The sequence below is a fragment of the Dendrobates tinctorius genome, unplaced genomic scaffold (genome assembly GCF_039654945.1).
Source record: "Dendrobates tinctorius isolate UK_male_01 unplaced genomic scaffold, ASM3965494v1 ptg000023l, whole genome shotgun sequence".
Lineage (NCBI taxonomy): Eukaryota > Metazoa > Chordata > Amphibia > Anura > Dendrobatidae > Dendrobates > Dendrobates tinctorius.
The window spans coordinates 5,434,327-5,457,965 of record NW_027361691.1 but is presented as its reverse complement, the minus strand read 5'-3'; the positions used below and the strand labels follow the sequence as shown (position 1 = coordinate 5,457,965).

Sequence of the window (23,639 nt, the reverse complement as noted above, 5' to 3'; positions counted from 1 at the left end):
CAGGTGTCCGGAGCATTATCATTTCACCGGAGCATTATCATTTCACCGCACCAGATCTGCCAAATACAACGGCTTCACTTTCCCTCATCCCCTACTAAAGAACTGCTCCTAACCTTAAATACAATGTCATCGTCCCTAAATTAATTCTATTCTTGTAGCACTCTCAGCCCCTGTATCACGCTATGTAACACATCATAAGAAATAAGGATACAGACATATGAAACATATGTATATTAGGTAGGAGTCCTGCCTATACAAACTCTATTAGTTTAAGTCAGCACGACCGGCCGCCCATTTAATTTGAATGGTGCCCTGTTGTGAACTCCTTTGCTCGGATTTCTGAGCCGAAGCTCCCTCTGATGGTTACTGAGAGTAGTGGAGCTGGCCAGGTTGATGGAAGTTCTCCACCTGACAATGACAATTGGGAACCTGGGATTACTGGCTGGGAACATATAATGGAGCTGGCTGCTCTTGAAGGTTGCTGGTGATTTTCCTCCTTGTGCATTTGGAGTTCTTTTGTTCCTTGCCTGATCTGCATGGTTCAGTTAAGTGATTCTTTTGCTAACCCTTTGCATTTGATCTGGTTGTGCCTTTTTCTGCTTTGTTGTGAGGGTTCAGCGTGCTCCCCGCTGGGGGCAGCACTGGGCCCCGCTTCATGTGTTTCAGCTTGTGTCAGTTTGTTCAGTCCCCTGTTATATTAGTCTCTTTTGCTCTGCTACCAATTCATACCAGAATGCTGATATAGTAGGGGAGAGGTGAGGCCTCAGTGTTTTTTGTATATCAGAAGTGTTGGACTCTTTTAGGGTTTTGTGCGTGATTGCAGACAGTATCTTTTCTGTCCTGTCCTGTCTAGACAGCTTGGGCCCCACCGTTTGCTCAGTCTGTTCTCTGCCTGTGTTTGTGTCTCATCTTGTCTCTCCGACAATATATGTTTGGGGGCAGTCTATTCCTTTGGGGATCTGCTCCGGGGCAGTTTAGATTTCACCTTTCTGTCTTTAGGCTTAGTTAGTTTTCCGGCTGTGACGAAGCGTCTAGGGCATCGTAGGAACGTTCCACGGCTACTGCTAGTTCATTCATAACAGTGTCCCCTGACTCTGCAGAAGGAGAGATTTAGAACAGAAATGCCCAATCCATTGGCTTTCCCACTAGATATGCCACTACTAGTGGTGCCTAGTAGCGGCTTTCTCCACCTTCCCTTTAGAGAACATCCAAGAATTTGGGAACTATTGGGAAGTCAAGATAAATACAGTAGCTGTTGGCCAAACTAGCACTTGACTGACAGCTATCTAAGGTCTATGGGCACCTTAAAGAATAAAGACAGTGTGCGAGCACTCAGAGTGAGCACCTCTAGATATGTCCAGTGAAGGTGGTCATTCAACATCCGTTGGAAAGATACTTCTGGCAAGGTTATATTCCCTTTGGAAGAGGTTTTCATGGAATCATAGAGGATTGGAGGATGTCATGTGAATTGTGGTAAAGTGTTCCAGAAGAAAGGGGAAGTACAAGAGAAAACTTGTGTCCGAGATTGTGAGGACGTCGCTAGAGAGATTAGACATTTAGAGGAGGTTGCCATTGGCAAAGTAGAGGCTTAATTTTTGGTATTATCTGTGAATCAGAGAAGAAATGTAGAACATAATAATTTTACAGTATATGAGTGATTATGTAATAATAATTTTAAAGGGGTTGCATGAGAGCCACCACTCTTTTTAATGGACAGTGTCTGGTATTGGAGTTGTCAGAAAGTTTGGTCAGCAGAAATTATCACTTGTGGCTACAGTATTTTTTTGAGATCATTCCCATGCCCTCTAAAAAGTGTAATTCTGCACAGTGGCGCCATTTAATGACTGAGTATCTCAATGGCAAGCCCAGGAAACCTTCTGGAAATGCTTATTCTCGGTAGGTTCAAAGTGGTTCTGGGGACTCCCTTGAGAATCGGCGATTGCCTTTCCGGTAGCATTCAGTATGATCTGTGAAAGTTGTAAAGGATTTGTCTTGAAAAGGAAGATGTAGCTGCTTGGAGAAGGTAACTCTGAGTCTCCCACTGTAAAAAAAAACAAACAAAAAAACAAGCATAACAGAACCAAGGAAAAGTCTGCCACGAGATTTACCTTACTTGCTGTTTCTAACCTCCTCCTGCTGCTCCATAATACACAGGAATCCATCGCACATTGCTTCTTATCCAGTATGAAGTAAGTTGTAACAGCAAAGATCTCCCCTGTGTTTACATGCTGCACAATCCAAAGCCCAACCAGAGCAGTGGCATCCCGCACCTCAGAAGCAGGAAGACTCACATAGCTGTCAAAATATTGAGGCAGTATAGAGACCCAATTCTACTTCCCTTTCTTAAAGGGACAAAGCTTTCATCACTGAATTTGACAGGATTTTTTTTTTCATTTTTCTAACTATATGTGTTTGAGAAAGGTTTTCTATTTTGGACTTCTTTATGACATTTTCCAGGAGGTGATAGGTCTTCTTTAAATAAATGAGGCAGCAGAAAATTGATTGTTTTGGGAGTACATTTACAATGCTGACTTCTAAGAAGAAATGCTGATATTTCAGCTTAGCTTTGAAGGATCTGCGTAACATTTGTATAAGTGAAAAAAATCACAAAATTCATCGCTCAGCAGCTGCCGCTTTTCTCTACACAATCGAAATGGATATTTGTCAACGTGAAAATGCATCAAGACAAAAACAAAGACAAAAATAATCCCACGCTTCAATAAGTACAAATAGTAACTCTTCACATCTCGAGAGAGGCTGCATGGCATGGAGAATATGAAATATTGTGGTAGATTAATTGTGTCATAAAGCTAGACAGGGCACAGGTAGACTCAGCTGATGGAAACTGCACCAAAACTGTGCTGGATAATAAATGTGACAGGACCCGCCATACATGGACACTTTTCCCTAATCCACCTCTTGGCTGATATTCTATACTCTGATACTTTGTGCCAAAAAAATGGTATGGTTATAGTACCTTTGATAATTATTTTGCAGCCACCATTTTTGAAATTGAAGCAATTTGGATGACAGATGACAATGAATGATGTGACAAATGGTAAATTTGTCACATCATTTGGGGATTTGCTTTTTCTTTTCCCCCTCTATGACACTGATGAATCATAAGAAGGCAGCATCATAGAGGGGCAAAAAAAAACAGACTCCCTCAGAGAAGTTCAGAATCAGGCATTTTAAGCATGAGCTGATGAGACTTGATGTGTCTCACTTGACCATGTTGATCTTCACAGCGCTGGTGCTCCCACGCTTCAGATCTCCTCCTCTCCTGTAGCTGTAATGACTGGAAGGAATCAGACTGGGAAGTTCTCTCCAGATCACACAGGTACTGTCTGTTTCTCTGTGGGCATTTACATTTTTCCCCACCTCTGTGATGTTGGCTTTTTATGATTAGTCAACTTCATAGAGTAGGAAAAGTAAACACCGACAGGGAAGAATCTCTGATACCACCCTCATGGTTGAAGAGGAAATTTGCATAAGCTTGAAAAGCTCATAAATCGGCACAAGAGTTGAGAAAAACAAACATATAAATCAGCCCTTCAGCCCTTTTAAATGATATGCACAAATAACAAATGTTGTATTAGGTTCTTTTTTTAAAGGTGACTTGTAATCCGGTCAAAAGTGGCCAACTTTTGCTTTTATTTTCTTCAAGTTACTCTGAGTATTTTTTATTTTTTTTTAAATCCGTAATACGGATCCTGAGATATTGGCCTTTTTATTCCGTGCTAATTTTTAAACTTAGGGGCATGTTTTTAGGCTGCTCAGCATTATTATCCTCTGAGCCACGCCCCATCATGTAAAGAGCCTAAAAATTATCACTAGATAGAAAAGTTCTGTATCTATGGAACCCTATGGTGGATTTAAAAAAAAAAAAAAAATGGAATACTCAGAGGGGGCAGTGGGAACTGTATAAGAGCAAGAACTGGCCACTTTTGATCTGGTGACAGGTCAACTTTAAAGAACTCCACCCAATCCACCAGCATATGATATTGGGTAGTTGCCCCAGTACTATGACAAGTATTTAGCAAAGTTTGTTCTAATTTCTGATATTGGACAAATAAATCTAGAAAAAAAAAAAGATAAAATCTTTATTAAATCACATCAGATGTCTTGGCGCATGGTCATTTTTTTAATATTATTAAGCTCCACTTATTTTCTCCACTGAAAGCCATAATGTTCTGCAGAATTCCTCTTTGTGTGATCTCGGAGGAAATGGTGAGCTTTTATCTTGGCGGAAAATGGGTCAAGATATAGTTTCTCAATTAAATGCAAAATATTTCTATAAGAGGTGGAGCAAGACCCTGGAGAGGAAAAAATGGGTTCGTGCAACTGAAATTCATTTCACTCCATGACACCCGGGAGACTGGGTCAGGCATAGGTTTCATTTTTTACTGATATGTCCCATTAACTTCCTGGGCGAGTTAGCGTCAGGTCTTCACAACATGTTCTGCATAGTAGTACGGAGTAGACATGAAGGGGGCTCAAGGAAAACATAAACATGGCACCCAATCCTGAAGTGTTATTGGTCCTCCTCCGATATCCACCATATTGTGTAGTTATTGTCATAAGGGAATCCCTTTTACTCCCAACTGGTCATGTAAGTCAAAGGGACTACTGTATATTCTGAATTTACAAGCATTGAATATCCAACGCCTGCTCATAGGCAAGAAAGGCAGCCCTAATAGCAGCCAGTGTTCTGCGGACAGATATTGTAGGAAACAGAAGTAAATTTCAGGACACATTATTCCAGGAATTATTCCAAAATAGAAAAACATAGGCTAATTTCTATACTGGGAATTCCTTATCCCTTAGGCTCCTCTTGAGTTTGAGGGGCCGTCTTAAAGGAAATCTGTGAGCAAGTTTTTGCTGTTTAATCTAAGAGAGGCACAATATTGGGTAAGAAAGCCTAAATGACAGGGTATGTCACTTAGTGGGGCATGTTGTGTAGTTTTAATACAATCAGTGTTTTATCAGCAGGAGATTATCACTATAGGACCCTATAGACAAGTCAGGCTAATATGTGTAACTCCACCCCCACCACTGATTGGCAGGTTGCTTACGGTGTGCAGAGGAAGCTGCCAATCAGGAATGTGGGTGGGGTTATACACAGCCCAGAAGTCTTAGCTCTGCTAGATCTACATCAGACAAAACAGGGATTCTATCCAAACTATACCAAGCAGCGTAGTAAGTGACACGTCGCTGGAATCGAGGTCTCTGCCTCTACATCATGCAGCTCTGAGATTCCATGGCAAAAACCTGCTGACAGACTCCCTTTAAGGGTTTCCTCCACCATACGTTATTTATTGACCCTACAGTAGAAATGATTGCTTCTCCTGCAGACTCCAGACTGCCACCAAAGCAAGAATCAAGCTTGGTCCATGCTCCTTCCTTTCTTATGCCATAAGACTTGCATGCCTCATGGAGGACTGTTACAGTCTACCAGGTCCTGTGTCAGTCTGGACACAGGGGGCGCCGTTCACTGGTCCAGCTCCATAAAAATCTACGAAGTGATGAAAATATCCAGAAAAATGAAGTTCTGCTGAATAAATGCCGTGTAGATCTGTGTTCCCAAATGTTCTTTAGGCACATACTGTACATGCTGCGGAATATATTTCCTTTTTTTGGATTGTCCTTGTAAATAACATTAGCATTAAAGTCGAAAGAAGATGGAGTGATGTAGATAAAATAAAGGGGGATAGGCTGGAGGAAATATCATCACATAACGGTACAAAGCCTCTGTACAAGGACATTTGATTGTGCCAGAAATATCTGCGTCCCGCAGCTCCGGGAGAGCTTGAAGGCTTCAGGCAGCTAGAAGAAGAGAGGATTGGATCTGGATACTCTAGAGATGTTGGAAGAGCTGGGGAGGGCACAGTGCTGATACTATTCCCATCTTATAATGGGGTGGTAGTGTCGGGGTGATCTCTTAAGGTGAGACCTTTAGTGATTGCCTGTTCCTGACCTAATAAATATGAGCCAAGTGCATGCTTAAAAGATTGACACCGGATACAGAGTCAGATGTATTCTCCTTCCTCGGCAAAAGCTGGCACACAACTGAACTTTATTAGTAGAACAAAGAGATCATGTAACAGGCAGGAAGTGGGTGTTGCACAACTTCTGAACAGCCATTGTCAGTCTATGATAGGTCCATGCCAACGGGATGTGCCCGTCCACCTCTTTTTTTTCTTTTGCGTCGGTTGTTTTGTGATACTTTGTCAGGAAATGTTTATGCCATAATTGTCCATATGTGTCCACCCAGTGGGAATTACACCCGGTTGAGAGCTTTTGGTAGTGTTTCCATAATTTCTTGAATTTATCTAATGGGCAATTGAAGCACTTTTGCGGAAATATAATATCGGAAAAATCTGTATAAAAAGACAACGAAGACCATGGCTGATATCAGACATCCCTATTTTTTTACATAGACCTCCACTTTTCGTGAAGACATATCTAAACAATCACCACTGACTAGATGTGGCCTAGATTTGTATCTCCATCTTTGGCCTGCATCCATTTAAAGCAATTTACAGCAGACTATATTCTGAACTTTTCAGCAGTTAACCCAAACATTAAATACCCAGCGCCTTCTGATAGGCAACCAAAGTAGTCCCAATATCCTGCTGGCTGATTTGATTTATGGTGGTGTGGCCTCTGAGACTTTCTCCAATTCTGAGAATTAAAGGAAAGCACTGGTGTTTTTTCCTCTGCATATCCACCCTGAACCAGAGGGAACTGCTCCGCAGCCACATTCGAGGTGGTTGCATGTTCCTTGCGCAGCAACATGACCAAGATACTACTGCGCAGGAGAAAATTGGAAGAGGACTTGGTGCTACATCATACTTGCCAACTCTCCTGGAACGTTCAGAAGACTCTTTAAAAAAAGAGGAGACCCTCTGGACTTCTAGATGAGTCAACAAATCTCCAAGGTCCCTCAGGACTTGCCTGAAACCTTCCAGAAATGCTTCATTTCTAGAAGCCGGGAATGGCACGTGGAAAGGAGCTGGATAGAGGTGTTCAGGAGCATTGCTTAAGAAAAATATAGTGGTGGCCATGAATTAAATTTGCCAGTGGCTGCACATGATCTCTCCTTCCTGATGCACTCTACACTAGCACTGTGCCCCCTTCATCTTTCAGGTCGTCGAGGGTCCTATAGGTTGAAACCCAACTGATCATACGTGAATCACGTGGCTTACATCTAGACATGGGCACATGAAATAGAAATATTACTGTCCACTTTGCCATCCCCGCTAGCTCTTCCACCGGAGTAGAAATTTGACTTAGTATGGTCCATCGTTGTACAACAACCGGAAACGGAGGAACAAAAACTGTATCGATGACTTGATCTGAGGAACTAACATATTTGGAGCAAGAGTTTCAATTTAACCTAAAGAGGCTCAGCTCTTTGGACAAACCATTTTTGTTGTTGAGACAAAAAATTTAAGAAGATTTCAGGGTGGCTGGAAATCTCTGTGATCATCTATGATCTATGGAGGATCCCAGAAACAAGTGTGCAGTTTCTCTGCAGTGCCTCCGCAGGTACAAATAGGTATTGTCCTTGGAAATAAATGGGCTGTCTTTGTAATACATAGACGTATGAGTCCTTCAACAAGAAGGAGGCGCTGTTTGTTGCCACATTCCACTCTAGCTTCAAAGAAGAAGCTCCAAAATGGGGAATTCCGCAACAAAGAACTTAGAATTCCCAAACATTATATATATATATGTATATATATATATATATGTGTATATTATTTTTTTTTTTTTTTTTTTTTTAATCTGAAAGCCTGTTAACAGACCAAAAAATATTTGGGAGGCTGCTAAGAAGTTCTTTTCTTTTTTAGGAGTGAATAGATTTCTTGAGTAGGGGCCGTTATGATGTAAAGCCCCCATTCCTCCTGCCCACCAGGGCTTATACTTTCAGTCCAGCACAATATGAAGATTTCCTTTATGTTTCTCATCAGCTTCATTTTGGTCTTATGTTTCTTATCTCATAATACTAAGAACAAAAAGGCAACGTTTCCTGGGGAGGATTCATACTGTTATGTTATTGACTCACCGGCCGGGGAGATATCTCCACGTACAATCCTTCCCATTATATATTAACAAAGATTTCCGGCTCCATTGTGTAACAGGATCAATAATTCATCCTTTCATTAATCCGCCCTGCAGGACCCATCACGTCTCTCCGTTTCTGTGTTAATGTTTTTTACTTCTTATTCTCTGTGTTCTATGGTTAACAACAATCGGTATTTCTTTCTTTTTTTTTTTTTGATCTGTCTTTATCAGGAGGACAAGAGGACTGTATTTTGTCATATGAGCCAGTTACCAGGCAGGAGAGTAAGTTTTTCATAGATTCTCTATATGTTTTATTCACGTATCTAAAGATACGACCCATTAACTTGTTAAGTCCTGTTGGCTGTGCAGAAGTGAGGCAGCTAACTGGCATTGAGGATCGCGTTAAAGGGAACCAAGAAAAAATGGCCGAAAAGGAGTGCTTCTGAGGATGGAGTAAGGGAAGAAAAACCAACAAAACACTTTCACTAAATAGATATCTTGAATGTGTACAGCATTGTTCTAGCTCAGGCAGCTTGCCGCTACCAGGTCCGGATATCCTAATCAGCTGAAAAAAAAAGGAGCACCAGCCGAAGAGCACGTTGAGTCCACACGGGGAGATGAAGGATTGAAGCGCCACTTCATAGGGGAGTAGGAATCGTTCTCCCCCTACGAAATAAGTGGAGCTTCAATCCTTTATCTTCCCGTGTGGACTCAACGTGCTCTTCGGCTGGCGCTCCTTTTTTCTTTGTTTTTACAGCTGTTAAAGGGAACTTGTTACCTGATGGTAGCATGGGCATCGGAGCCTGGCTGCTCAATATCAGCCAGGTATACTATTCTCTAAATTGTTCTGGTGTTTTAGAGATTTAAAGTCCAAATCTGGAGACGATAGGATTCTGGTGCCTCCCTCTGCCCAATCTTCCCAGCAGACCTGTCCAGTTCATCTCTGGCTATGGAACCAGTTGGCTCTTCCCTTTACTGCTGGAGATGATTGACAGGTCTCTCCCTGGAGCGTTTAACTTTCAACCATTCAGTTGAGTGCTGAAGCCCTTTGGCTGTGATCGGCTTTTCAATGAGAGCCAAACAAAGCTGAACAAATACCCAGAGGTTCAGCAATAAGCTGAGCACTTCCGCCCCTGTTGTTTCAGTGATTAGTTGGGGTCCTTTATACCAAACAATCAAAACATGCCAAAAGGTTTACAAAACTATAATCAAGAATAGCGGATGCCCAAATGGATACTAAAGCCTCTTCCCACCTTCTATTGCTACTTTTACTCCTTATAATGAAGTATATGAGAAAGAAAACAGTATAACCTGTACTTAATTAAATAAAATCCCTACTCATTCTCTGCTGAGGAGTCCATTAGGTGGTTCTAATGAGTGACTAACAGCTAAAATCAAAACCCTACTCATTCTCTAACGAGGCATCCAGTGGGTGGTTCTAATGAGTGACTAACAGCTAAAAAAAATCCCTACTCATTCTCTAGCGAGGCGTCCAGTGGGTGGTCCTAATGAGTGACTAACAGCTAAAAAGAATCCCTACTCATTCTCTAACGAGGCGTCCAGTGGGTGGTCCTAATGAGTGACTAACAGCTAAAAAGAATCCCTACTCATTCAATAACGAGGCGTCCAGTGGGTGGTCCTAATGAGTGACTAACAGCTAAAAAAAATCCCTACATATTCTCTACTGAGGAGTCCAATGGGTGGTCCTAATGAGTGACTGACAGCTACTGTACATTCAGGAGGACTGTCAATTACTGATTAGGACTGCCCAGTGAAGGCGTGGCTGCCATGGAATCATTGATAACAGAAGATCCAATCCTGATTAGTTCCATCCCATTTCATAGCAGATGAACCTGCACAGGACCCCCTTTTTTTATAGAAATGGCACTGATATCCAACAAAGGGGTGAGGTATCGCCCAAAGGGGAGACAGAAATCAGATGATAGGTCATCATGATAGGTGCGTGTCCCAGCAGTCAACAAATGATCACCTAACCCATGGATAAGTGATAACTTCTTTGCACTGTACAACCCCTTTAAGAACTTTACTAGAAAAACCTCCAGAGATATGTTGGTAATGACCTAAGATATATAGGATACGCCATAAATTAAAAGTTTATAATAAAGTAATGTCATCTCTCTGCAGTAAATTACGCCAGGCCGGTCATTATTCTTGGTCCCATGAAAGACCGGATCAATGACGACTTGATATCGGAGTTTCCGGATAAGTTTGGCTCATGCGTCCCTCGTAAGTATAACGTGTTATTGAATTATATTGTATAATAATATCATATAATATGGATTGGAGCCGGATATATTACAGGCTAAGTCATAATAGTGGACGGATCATATCCTGCATATCGGGCGATCTTAGACTACATAGAATCACTGTAGACTGTTTTAGTGAATAGTTATGACGTTTCCCCATGTCATAACGATTCTGGATAACGTTTGCTTGTAACAGTTCCTTTGTTATTCCTCTTGAAAGTGTATAAATAAATTGACAACTGGGTGTTACCATTTACCCTTTACAGAGGGGCATGTCCCTGCACAGTTTCAGCCCATCAGCTGTGATTGGACAGTGTCAGACTTACGCCCAGTTGGTAACACCTACTTACGTTTCGAGGATGAGTGACCGGAATGGCATAAAGAGTTCTAAAAAAAAACCCATGAAACTGACGTCTTTAGAAAAAGAGAAATATTCTTCCTGGAGAACTACATGATCTAAAAATTGATCTAGGGGACATTTGGAAATTTTTGTTGTGGTTTGTTTTTTCCTTTCTCTCTTTTCACTTTCCTTGACTTTCCTCTCCATACAGATACAACAAGACCAAAGAGAGACTACGAGGTGGATGGAAGAGATTACCACTTTGTCATATCTCGGGAGCAAATGGAAAAGGATATTCAAGAGCACAAATTCATAGAGGCCGGGCAATACAATGACAACCTTTATGGAACTAGTGTACAATCTGTCAAGTTTGTGGCAGAAAGAGTAAGTCATTTTTTAATTTTGGGAGGATTTTTTTTTGGAGGGGGCCCCCATATTTATATTTCCATATATATTTTTATTTTTTAATTTAATTAAATTTTAATATTAAATTATTTAGAGGGGGTTTCCAGATTTTAACAATTTATTTTATGGGCTCAAAAATGCAGTAAATATTATTTTACCTGTTTCCTTACAGGGAAAACACTGTATTTTAGACGTATCGGGAAACGCTATCAAGCGACTACAAGTAGCACAACTTTATCCAATAGCAATCTTCATAAAACCCAAATCGTTGGAGTCATTAATGTAAGTATATTGCTGTAGCTAGAGACGAGGCATGACGTTTTGGGCATTTCTGGATGGGTTCTGTTACCTCTGGGGTGGTGTTTAGCTCCTCTAGGGTGTGGCCTCATTAATTCTATTGGGTATTGAATAAACCATAATCCGCTTAAACCCTGTGGAAAAACTGAACTCATATTTTAAGGGATTTTCCATTTAAAGGGAGCCTGTCATATTTTTTTCTCCACATTCCATATAATGCAGATATCTCACTTTGGGACTGGCATTATTTTTAAGGGTATGGAATGCTGCACTAGTAATTAACAACTAAAACAACATTTATGGGTGCGTACAGTGATGAGAGGGTGGAAGAGCTAAGTTAGCTCCTCGTGGGTGTGGCCTCATTTTTTTATGTCTAATATCTAAACTATTCTTTGCTTAAACCTCATGATCATTTATGGTCAAATCACAATTTTTTAAGTGGTTGACCATTTTTGAAAACCCATTTTTATATACACTATAAAGGAGTTCTGAATTAATAGATGAGGGTCCCTCGTTCAGAAGGGAGGAGTGCTGTTACAAAAAGTGTCTTTAGCTCTGGAGTGCTTGTCCTGTCCTGCACTGCACAAGCAATCCACTGATTTTGTTAAACATTGTGGCATACTTAATTTCTCCTGTGGTGGCGCTGCAGGGAAATCAAGGTCTTAGAACCCAGTTCATCATTTTCGTGGGTGGGGGGGCGGGCCTAATTTACTTTTCTTTTTTGTCTGGTTTTTGCTGGTGATTTTATCACTATATTCCTTATAGTGGTGCACTCGGTTTCATGAGTTTTGTACAAAATCAAAAATGCTCTTTATTTTAGTCTTTTACCTTTTTTTGCACTTTTTTTTTTAGAACAAAAAGTCTCATGATCAGTTAAAATACTGCATGCAACTGTCCAACATTTGCGCACAAAAAAAAAATAACTCCAAAGAGAGATTAAAGTATATTTGTGCAAAAAAATACTTTTCAAAAGGTCACAATAAATAAATCGGTCACAAACATCTCGGTTACAAAAACCACGCTCACAATGGAGAACCAGGAAAAAAAAAAACAGACGAACTAATAGAAAAATAGATGTAAAAAATAGGAGGAACTTAAAAGAAGAATTTAGCTCCAAAAACAAAACAGCGTTAAAACAGGGAAAAATTGGACAAAAAATTTGCGCAAATGCAATAATGAATCGGGATTAAAGTTTCCGTTTCTCCGCAAATTACAGCTGATCACTAGAGGGTTCAACAGGGGAACAGTTTGTGATAAACATACTGTCGATTTTCTCATTTTTTATGTGTTTTTGCTTTATATTTGTCTTTTCTATCCAATTATCATTATCAGCTTGCAGGTGTTTCCATGCAGTGCAAGCTGCATTGTGCCCTTGCTGGCCAAATCCGTCAGTCAAGCTCAAGTAGGTGCAGTTGCCTTCGCTCTGCGTGTGCTCAGTTTTGAGCATGCGCGCTCTGCGATGGAACCTACACACAAGCCCAAGCCTGTTAACATACATCCACCTAGGTAGTCCTTCTCCGCTATCGTTCTGCACAGAGAATGTTCGCATGCATGCGCCACTTTAACTCCTCACATGAAACGGCAAATGAGAGTGACAAGCAACTCTCCATGTCCAATATGCCTTTTTATGTTAGGAGCGAGGGAGAGCGGCACATGGACACATTCGCTGCGCAGGATGATGGCCGAGAAAGAAAGCGGCGTTATCTAGATGTGGAAACATTGACAGATCTGGGCATGTGCATTGGTTTCCTCACAGGTTGGAACCAGGCACATGCTCATAACTGTGCGCGTACCACAGCGCAGGAAGGAGTCACATAAAGGGTTGGGAGGTAAAAGAAAACAATTGCAAAAACACATACCGACAAGAGACACAGTGACGGCAAAAAAAAATTACCAAGCCTTTAAATAACAAATCAACTTTTTGACTTCTTTGGGAGTGTACAGTGAGCGTGCTCGATGATATGTGCAGAGGGTACTGTGACAGAGAGGGAAGAGGAGCTAAGTTGTCACCATCAACCACTGTCTGTGGGGTGATCCGGATCCAGATTTATAATAAAAGTCTAGAAGATGTAGCCTGAAATAGTAATGTGGAAAATGTAGAAAAAAAACTTGGTCAAAACTTCTTTATTTTTGTTTTTTTTTAACATCTGTCATTTACTTTACACCTGTAGAAATGTAATCATTAATTCAATACCTAAAAGTTTTTTATTTATTTAATACAGGGAAATCAGTAAGCGGCTGACGGAAGAGCAAGCGAGGAAGACCTACGATCGAGCTCTGAAGTTGGAACAGGAATTTGGAGAGTTTTTTACAGGTGATTCTTTAAATGACTCTTAATTTTCTCAACAGACCCCTAGTGATGCCGCTGGTCTCTGAGCGTGTATGAAGAGTGTAAAACGCCAAACCTTTAAAGAGCAACTTTACCCACATTGGGAATCCACGATTTGGCGCAGATCGCGCGTCAGCTGCAAGTTTGTTGGGCTCAGAGAAGTTTTTAGTTCTTTTCCCTAATATGGAATTGAAAAGAATGCCCTCTTTTCCACTATAGGAGGCTTCTCTTACTTACAAAGTGCAGAAGTTTCCACCTTTTAATTGGCTTTTCGATAATAGTCAGTGGTCATTATTGTTATTAAGAGAACGTGCTGAGAAAATGACAGATGACAACCAATATGGCTGCACTTCCTGTTGTCACTTTCACAAAAATTTTCACCAATATTGAGTAAAAATATTTATTATAAGTTAACAAGATTCCATTACCAAATTTTTATATTGATTTTTATGTCTAGCTTAAATATTCCCTTTATATGGGACCTCTCACTGGATTTTTTTATTTAAATGTACTTCCCCCAATTGCTGATGCTCCACTGATTCTGGAACAGTTTTTCTTTTTTTTCTGTGCCCATACGTTCCAAAGTTATACCCTTTGGTAATAATGGTGCAAATCTTCCCTTTGAAAGCAGCGGCGTATACCACAGAACTTCTCTGTGGGTGTGGCCGTGTTTTGATTGGCCAGCGTCAGAAGAGAGAAAGTAAACGCCCACAAGGAAGTCCTGTGGCACACATCCAATTGGTTGAAGGTAAAATTTCCACCGTTGTTACTGGGAGGTATAACTTTGGAATGGAGCGGAACAGAAAAGAAAAACTGTTCTGCAATCAGTGGAACAGCGGAAATCGGAGGTTAATAAATCCAGTAAAAGATCCTCTTTAAAGGGGTTGTCACTCTCACAACCATTTCTCAATTACAATATTCACCCTCATGGAGAATAAAAATACCTAATACTCACCTCAGGTGGAGGCACTGTTTCAGTGCCGGGTCTCCTGAGGCTCGCGTGATGTTTCTATGTCACGTGAGTGACCAGTAGCCAATCAACAATCTCTAATGCACTGAGTCAGTCTCAATTTGCTTCGGCTGACACTGACAACTGGAAGAAGTGAGAGCTGCTGTTAGTTACATGCCAAAGAAGTGAGAGTGAAGATTGGCTGCGACACCGTCCCACGAGTCCCGGAGCTGGAACGGTGCAATCAACAACGGTAGGTATAAGGTGTTTTTATACCTGAGCCTGTGGCTCAAGAGCTTTAGCTCCTGCCTGAAATGATAGAGGTTGTCGGTTTGACTCCCGGGGAGACTCACAAACAGTTCCGGGGAGACTCACAAACAAGAGAAAATGAGATGATGTTTTTATTCTACCTGGAAGAATATAGTGATTGAGAAGGGGTTGAACCCTTTAATTTGTTATATATGTGTAAAACATAAAACAGTTTTGTCCTCAGATGTCTTTGGCCTTAAAAATGTGTTTGTTTGTTTTCTTTATCAATTTTTTTCAGCAATCGTTCAAGGCGACACTTTGGATGATGTATATAACTCGTGCAAACTGGTAATTGAGGATCAGTCTGGACCCTTCATCTGGGTTCCTTCAAAGGAAAAATTATAACTTAGCAACTAATATTAAATCGAGAGATGAGAACTTAGAGGAATTCCCTTCTTCTTTTTTTTTTTGTCAAACTTATTTTTTAAATTTTTTCTTCCTTAAGATGTTTTGATGTAAGTTACCTTCTCGAAGGTCTGTGAATTTTTCAATGAATGTAGAATAAAAATGGACAGGAGGGAATTCCGGATCTTCAAAAAAACAAAAAACAAAAACAACAACAACTGATGACTGTTACATTGTTGATGGGACCACCCGATGCATGGACAGTAAGTAGATGCTGATCCCTTTGTCACTAATGGCATTTGGTATAGAGAAGAAGCTTAACGCCCGAGATGGTCATTCACATCTGCACCTGCTCCTCCGGGCCTCCATCCTACGCCCCCTGGCATGGAACGCAAGTGGACAACGCATTCTACCCGCTAGGCTTTGATGTGTCGATTTTCTCTAGTGAAAATTCTTAAGCTCCTTCCCACTCACAAATATTTTCTTTCTACACAAATAATCGGGGAGGTAAAAAAACGGGAGGAAAAAAAAAAGTGACATTTTTACGAAACGCACCTTTCAGATAAATAATACAAGAAAAGAGAAGGTAGCATGTTCGATATATCATAAAAACAAAAAAATTGTCATCGTTGTGTTCGGTGTTGGGAGTTCGTTTACGGAAATTTTTTCATGTTGTTCTTTGTCTTTTTCTTTTTTTTTTACCCTTGGTTTAAAGGGTTAAAGGAAAATGTGAAAAGTTCGAAAAAGTTTTTTTTTTATTTGTTCTTAGATTTATTCTTTTAGGATGACTCTTAAATGTGCGATGTGGAAAGGAAAAAAAAATGAACGCTGTATAGAATATTTAAAGTGGGTGGGAAAAAAGTTTTTTTTTTATTGTTTTTTTTTTCTTTTTTTTATAAAGGAAAGGCCTAAAAGCTTAACGAATGTGAATTAAGGATCGCTCGTTGTACATTTTCATAAGCAAATAAATATTTACTATATATGTTTTATAGTCAAGAAGGGATGCGAAACGCGACGTGGCGATGGAGGCCGCATTGACGATAGTAACTATAGCAGCGGAAGTTCTGTTCCTTTCTTCCATCTGCTCCCCCCCAAAAAAAGGGGGCTAACGGACTGGAGTAAAACGTGTGGTTTTTTTTTTAGGATCTGACTACAGTTTGTAGTCAGGAACCGTGGAGACGCATTGGTCAGCATAGGAGCTGTATACAGTAAATGGTAGATTTTTAATCAAAAACTATTTGTAAAGTTGCTTCATACTTTCTTTGTAAGATGCAGTAAAAAAGTATATTGGTTGTATGTGATAGGATAAAATAATTAGTAATATTAATTTATAATTTTACCCAACTTTTTTTTTTTCTTATTTTTTGATGTTAGGATATATTTATTGTATTAATTAATTTATTAACTATTTATTTATGTATTTATTTTTATGTTTTCATTAATTTTTTTTTTTTGCACTTTACTTACATCGGGTTCTTTTGAATCATTTTCTTATATCTCTTTACATATTAGGCTACAATGATAGAAGTCTGTAGATTATTACTAGTTACAGTAGTAAATCTACATAAATGTAAATCTGGGGAGCGCCACTTAAAGAACAAACCTAATGTTTGATCTTTTCTGAAGATTTTAGAATTCCTCCTAAAAAAATTTTTTTTTTATGAGTTATGTGGGGATTTTTCTTATTAATAAAGGTACTGAATTATTCAAAAAATTTTTTTAAAAAATTGCAGTACCATTTTTCACCACTAGTAGCGCCAAATCCAATGTAATGAAGATAAGTTAAAAAGATAGAAATATTTATAGTTTTTTTAGTTTTTTTTTTAATTCCATACCTATAAAACAAAGCCGAAGAGAAAGAAGCGACAGGCCATCCACCGGGAATATTTTATTCATTTTATTCTATAGCAATTTATGTATATCTGGGGAAAGAAAAAAATTTACCGTAAGTCTAAATCCAACCAGAGAAAATGAGCAAATAAATATCATGTAAAAGGATAAGAATTAAAGTTAAAAATATATATTCTATCTTCTAATTTTATATATATATATATATATATATATAATATATTTATTTATTTTATTTTTTTTTATTTCTAATTTAAAGGGGTTGTCCCTTTTTAAGAATGATTTGTCTCCTGGTATAGTTTAGATTAGAAAAAAAAAAGCAAACCACGTTATAATCACCATCTCCCATAAAACCAGGAGCAGCGGTGGGAACTCAGTGGCGGACCGGGTGATGGTGAGTACAGGACTATTTGTTTTTTTATACCAATCTGCCCCGGGGAGATGAGGATTTCTTGATAGAGGACAATCCCTTTCATTTCCCGTCAGTTCCAGTAGTGTAGATCCTTCCTTTCTATATGTCATCGTGTTGCTTTCTCGTGTACCTGTGTTTGTATTTTTGCTGTTTTCTACCTGTTTTTCACTTGACACTGCACTTTTTTCTGTATATATGTAATTTATGCACATACGGTATATATATATATGTAAAAGGAAACAAGCGGGATCGATGCGCTGTTGTCCGCGCCCCTCCCCCCCATCTGTTAATATGTCTCCATGTTCCAATTTGTCTTTTACACATTAAATCCCGGTATCTGCTGAAATGATGAACGTTTATGTACAGTCAGAACTAAGAAAATAAAAATATAGCGTACCACATTCATTGTAAAGCTTTTCAGGCCACTTTGGTGCTAAAATGTGACGGCGTCGGATGCAATAAAGGAAAAGAGCAATTCGACCCGGAACGTTGATGATTTACTTCCTGATTTCTAAATGTTTTTGTGTTGTTTTGTTTTCGTTGTTTCACTTATTGCTTCGCACGATTCCATCCCGTGTTCTTCCCTTAAAGGAAATAATGTCAGATAATTACCTATAGTTTATATCAAGTTTTTGCGTTGTATGCAGTGTTACAAAAAAAGTCAAAGTTTGTTTTGTTTTTTGTTTTTGTTTTTTTTGTTTATATCACAATCTTTATGAAAAATAAATAAATAAATAATTGTAATCATGAAATTACTACATTGGGGCTTTAATAGACTCGCGCTTCCTGTCTTTTCAGAAAGTGATTTCATTTTTTTCCTTATCAGCAGAGGCAGAATTACCATGATTGAGACTCGAGCTAGTGATGAGCGAACGTGCTGGGATAAGGTGTTATCTGAGCATGCTCGGTTGTTATAGGTTCCAGGCCCCGCGGCTGCATGTCTCCCGGCTGTTAGACAGTCGCAGCCAGGGGCGTAACTAGAACTGATTGGGCCCCATAGCAAACTTTTTAACGGGGCCCCCTCAAAGACACACCCCCTTCAAGACACACCCCCTTACCGATAATGCATACTAGAGTCACATTAAGCAACAGAATTAGAAATAATGTAACACAATTATTCCTAATCCTGTAACTCAGTCAATACAATCAAATTAGTTAAGCATTGATAATTTTATATTTAAAGTTGCTGACCCAGCACCACATGGTATATAGCCCAGCCACACATGGTATACAGCACCCAGCACCACATGGTATATAGCACCCAGCACCATATGGTATACAGCACCCAACACCACATGGTATACATAGCGCCCAGCACCACATGGTATATATAGCACCCAGCACCACATGGTATACAGCACCACCTGGTATATAGCACCCAGCACCACATGTTATGCAGCACCCAGCACCACATGGTATACAGCACCCAGCACCACATGGTATATAGCCCAGCCACACATGGTATACAGCATCCAGCACCACATGGTATATAGCACCCAGCACCACATGGTATATAGCACCCAGCACCACATGGTATATAGCCCAGCCACACATGGTATACAGCACCCAGCACCACATGGTGTATAACACCCAGCACCACATGCTATATAGCGCCCAGCACCACCTGGTATATATAGCGCCCAGCACCACATGGTATAGAGCACCCTGCACCACCTGGTATATAGCACCCAGCACCACATGATATATATAGCGCCCAGCACCACCTGGCATATATAGCTCCCAGCAGCACATGGTATATATAGCGCCCAGCACCACATGATATATATAGCACCCAGCACCACATGGTATATAGCGCCCAGCACATGGTATATAGCCCCCCCCGCAGAGAATGGCCCCACAGTCCAGCACACACACAACAATATATTAATTAAAAAAAACAAACATTATCCTCACCTCCTCCTTGTGCCTGCGCTGCTCCCAGCTCCTGTCTCCTGCTCCTCTGCCTGGCTGGCACTCAGTGAGAGCGCGATGACGTCATCGCGCACCCGCTGTGTCACAGGCAGAGCGGGGAATGATGGGAGAGGGAGTGTCAGCTGACGCTCTCTCCTCCATTATTGCAACGGCGGCGGCAGGCGGAGGGGGGAGTCGGCGGGCCCCCAAGACACCGTTGGCCACAGCACCCGCCGGAGCGCCGCTGTACTTCATTGCACTACCGGGTAGCGCCGATCGGAGCCGGGGACCCGGGCCCCTATATGGGCCGGGCCCCAAAGCAACCACTTCGGCTGCTACCCCGGTAGTTACGCCACTGGTCGCAGCACGTGCAAGAATTGCCTAACAGACAGTCAATCCCCACATCTTTTGTAGCTGTTTAACAGCAGGGAGACATGTAACTGCGGGGACTGGAACATATAACACCCGAGCATGCAGAAGACACTCAGATATCACCTCATCCCAGCATGTTCACTTATCACTACTGGTAACATCTCAATACACAGCTGATAACACAGGATCCACTAATTACAATAGGTGATATCACAGCTCACCTCCTCCTCCTATACAATGACTGATAACACCTCTATATACAGTAGATAACATAGGATCCACTTCACTATAGGTAATGTCACAGCTCACCTCCACCCCCGCCTTTCAAAATTACCTTTGCATATGCTGATTAGATGCTTCATTACAAATTATAGGGTTGGTATCTCCACATTGTGGCTCACGTACATGAGAATTAAGGTTGTAAGATGAAAACAAAATTGCCCCCCCCCCCATAAAAAAAAAAGAAATTTAATACAAAAACCTGATTTAATCAATAGGTCATTTTTCTCATTACACATTCCCTTTAAGGCTGAATTCAGATGTCTGAGTATTACGGTTCAAGTACGTATCATAAGTTCCAGACCGGCCACAAACACTGCGAGTCTCCTGATTCAAAATCGACAGCCTCATATAATTATATGTAACTGTTGAGATTGTATTGTGAGACCTGCAGCCGTAACGTGAAGTTTCAGACTCTGACACTTAGAAGTCTAAAGTCAGCCTTCATGTCATGGAAGGGAAAGTAAGGGTATGATCACATATAGCTTTTTTGTTGCAGTTTTTTTTTTCTGCATGAAAAATACGGTCTATAGCCAGAAAAATTATTACCGTTCCAGTGATTCTGGAACAGTTTTTCTTTTTTTTCTGTGCCCTTCCATTCCAAAGTTATGCCCCACCCCCTGGTAATAATGGTGCAAATTTTCCCTTTAGCCAAGTGGGCGTATACCATAGAACTGGCTAAGTATAAGTCAAATGTTATTGTGTGATGGCCTGTTCACACGGGCTGACGAAAACAACATGTATGTTGTCGGCAGTACGATCTCTGTTTAGATGAGGTGATGATTATTATATGATCTAATTAGCCGATCAATGAGAATTTAGTGCTTTTAACGGCTTGTGGAAATGGAGCGTTAGGGTGGATTCACACGAGTAGACTTTTATATTGCTGGCAGCCAATCCCTTATTTCCATGGGTAGATATGCTGTCAACAGTGATAATTTTTAGACCCCCAAAATTATCATTTTCCTGTTCGACAGCCCCAACACATGCAGGGATTGCCTAACAAACTGGCCTGTGGAAATGGAGCATTGGGGTGAATTCACACGAGTAGACTTTTATATTGCTGGCAGCCAATCCTTTATTTCCATGGGTAGATATGCTGCCAACAATGATAATTTTTAGACCCCAAAAATTATCATTTTCCTGTTTGACGGCCCCAACACATACAGGGATTGCCTAACAAACAGGCAATCTTTGCATGTGTTGCAGTTGTTGAACAGCCGCGAGACATTCAGCCGCGGCGACTTGAACAAAGTATTCGAGCACCCCGAATACAGTCTGTTAGCACCCAAGCATGCTCAGGTAACACTTTATCCGAGCACATTCACTCATCACTATTCCTTACCTTCAGCTATACATAAATAGAAAAAGAAAGGGTCATCTTTCTCCCCCAGAACAGCACCACTCTCATCCACAGGCTGAAGTGGGTATTGCAGTCTGAGTGGTAATATGGACAGACGTGGTGCTTTTATTTTTTCTTTTCTCATACCTTACGCTAATTTATGCACTCCTGTACAGTTATATATCAGGTGCTCTTAGTTATTATTATTTCATGAATACAATTTCAATAAAGTGTTAAAGTGATTTCATGACCATTACAAAGTGGTTGAAAATATGAGTTATGTTTTTTATACATTTTTTTCTATGGGAACATTTGTGGGAGAAAAAAAATATTTAAAAGGCGCTGTAAAATCTTAAACTGTTTGTCAACAAGCTGACCGATTTTTTAACACAAAAAAAACATAATAAACTTGATTTTGTTTTTTTTTTAATCTTTAAGCAGCAAATATTAGTCTCCGGAGCTGAACGTTCAGTCCGCGTCAAGTAACAAACGTACGTTTTTTTAGAGGATGTTCTAATTTATTCGGATTTTGTGGATCCCGAAACTGTCACTGCTACATTATAGGAGAGAATCACAAAACCGGTAATCAGATTGATTGTTAAGATCGGGACATGTTGATAAAATTTAGATATTAGTGATAAGCGAGTATACTTGTTGCTCGTTTTCCCGGGCATGCTCGGGTGGTCTCCGAGTATTTTGGCGTGCTTGGAGATTGTTTTCGTCGACTCAGCTGCATGATTTGCGACTTGTAGACAGCCTGAATACATGGTATTGCCCACATGTATTCAGTCTGTCTAGCAGTCGCAAATTATGCAGCTGAGTCGACGAAAACTAAATCTCCAAGCACGCCAAATACTCGGAGGACACCCGAGCATGCTCGGGAAAACGAGCAACGAGTATACTCGCTCATCACTACTAGATGTGCATTGTGTCTTCCATACAATCATCACGGACATATGGCGATGACGCAGATGACAAATATCTCGAATTAATGAAAACAAAGAAGTCTCTTAATCTGTAAATATGGATTACTCTCCGGATTATATTTTCTATGTACAGAATGAATCTAAGCACATACGTTAGAAATGATACCTCTAATTCTAGAACACGCATGTCGTCACACCTGTGTTTAGTTATCGTTTCCTACAGTCAAGAGAATCTGAAAGCTGGAAAAGAAATATTTTTCATTGATTTTTTTTTTAAACCATAGTAATAATCACATTTATAGAATTTTAAATCTTATTTAAAAAAAAAATATTACAATTAAGAAAACAAAATAAGATTGGTCCTACAGGATGCGTTAAACACCAGGAAGAAAAAAAATTTTTTTTCCCATCTTTATATATTTAATTTTTACTCCCAATAGAAATATTCATTTTTTCTTGTAGCTTTAGACATGACTAAAATAGGACCATTGCTTTTAGATGCATTTATAATAAGGAAAACAAAAAAATCACTTTGCCCCATTTTACTGTTGGAAATATTGCCGAATTAAAAAGAAAAATATATTTTTCTCTTTTCATCTCAATAGTATATAGTATATACTTACCGCAGTTTATATACTTTACAATCGTCATATTTGACAAATAGCTGTGTAAGAGTCAAGATGAACGGAAAGTTAAAAGAAATATACATTTTTTTTATTTTAAAAAATCTAATTTTTTTGTTTTGGAAGAAAAACTCAACTGTAGTATACGGTATATCATTTATTATTTTTATTGCCAGGATATCTTATGGTTTGGGGTGAATATATATATATATATATATATATATATATATATATATATATATATATTTATTTATTTTTTTTTTTTTTAAAGGGAATCTGTCAGCAGGTTTTTGCAATGTAATCTGACAGCAGCATGATATAGGGCCAGAGACCCTGATTCCAGCGATGTGTCACTTAGTTTACTGGTTGCAGCAGTTGTGATACAATCACAGTTTTCTTGCTGCAGATCTAGCAGAGCTCAGAATACTGAGCTGTGTATAACCCCGCCCACACCTCTGATTGGCTGCTTCCTGTATGCAAAGCATATTGACAGACTGCTGCTAAGTGGTTGGACCAGGAGGCACGAGACACCTAGTCCTCTAGTGAAAATCTGCTGGTAAAACACTGATTTTATTGAAACGGCAAAACAGAGCCCAGTAAGTGACACATCACTGCAAT

General features: G+C 39.9%; 1 protein-coding gene across 10 annotated transcripts in view; it reads left to right on the top strand.

Moving 5' to 3' along the window:
* Positions 1-21,902, top strand: part of DLG2 (discs large MAGUK scaffold protein 2) — a 1,750,933-nt gene extending 1,729,031 nt beyond the window's left edge. For 9 of the 10 annotated variants that reach the window (XM_073569196.1, XM_073569195.1, XM_073569199.1 and 6 more), the window contains 6 exons: positions 8,299-8,349; positions 10,213-10,314; positions 10,886-11,058; positions 11,252-11,361; positions 13,599-13,690; positions 15,202-21,902. In XM_073569196.1, coding sequence (XP_073425297.1) covers positions 8,299-8,349; positions 10,213-10,314; positions 10,886-11,058; positions 11,252-11,361; positions 13,599-13,690; positions 15,202-15,308 — 635 coding nt within the window. In that variant the 3' untranslated portion in view covers positions 15,309-21,902. Of the gene's footprint in view, positions 1-8,298; positions 8,350-10,212; positions 10,315-10,885; positions 11,059-11,251; positions 11,362-13,598; positions 13,691-15,201 lie in introns of those variants that run through there. The other variant, XR_012231010.1, reaches the window with a different exon arrangement.
* The last annotated feature ends 1,737 nt before the right edge of the window (positions 21,903-23,639 follow it).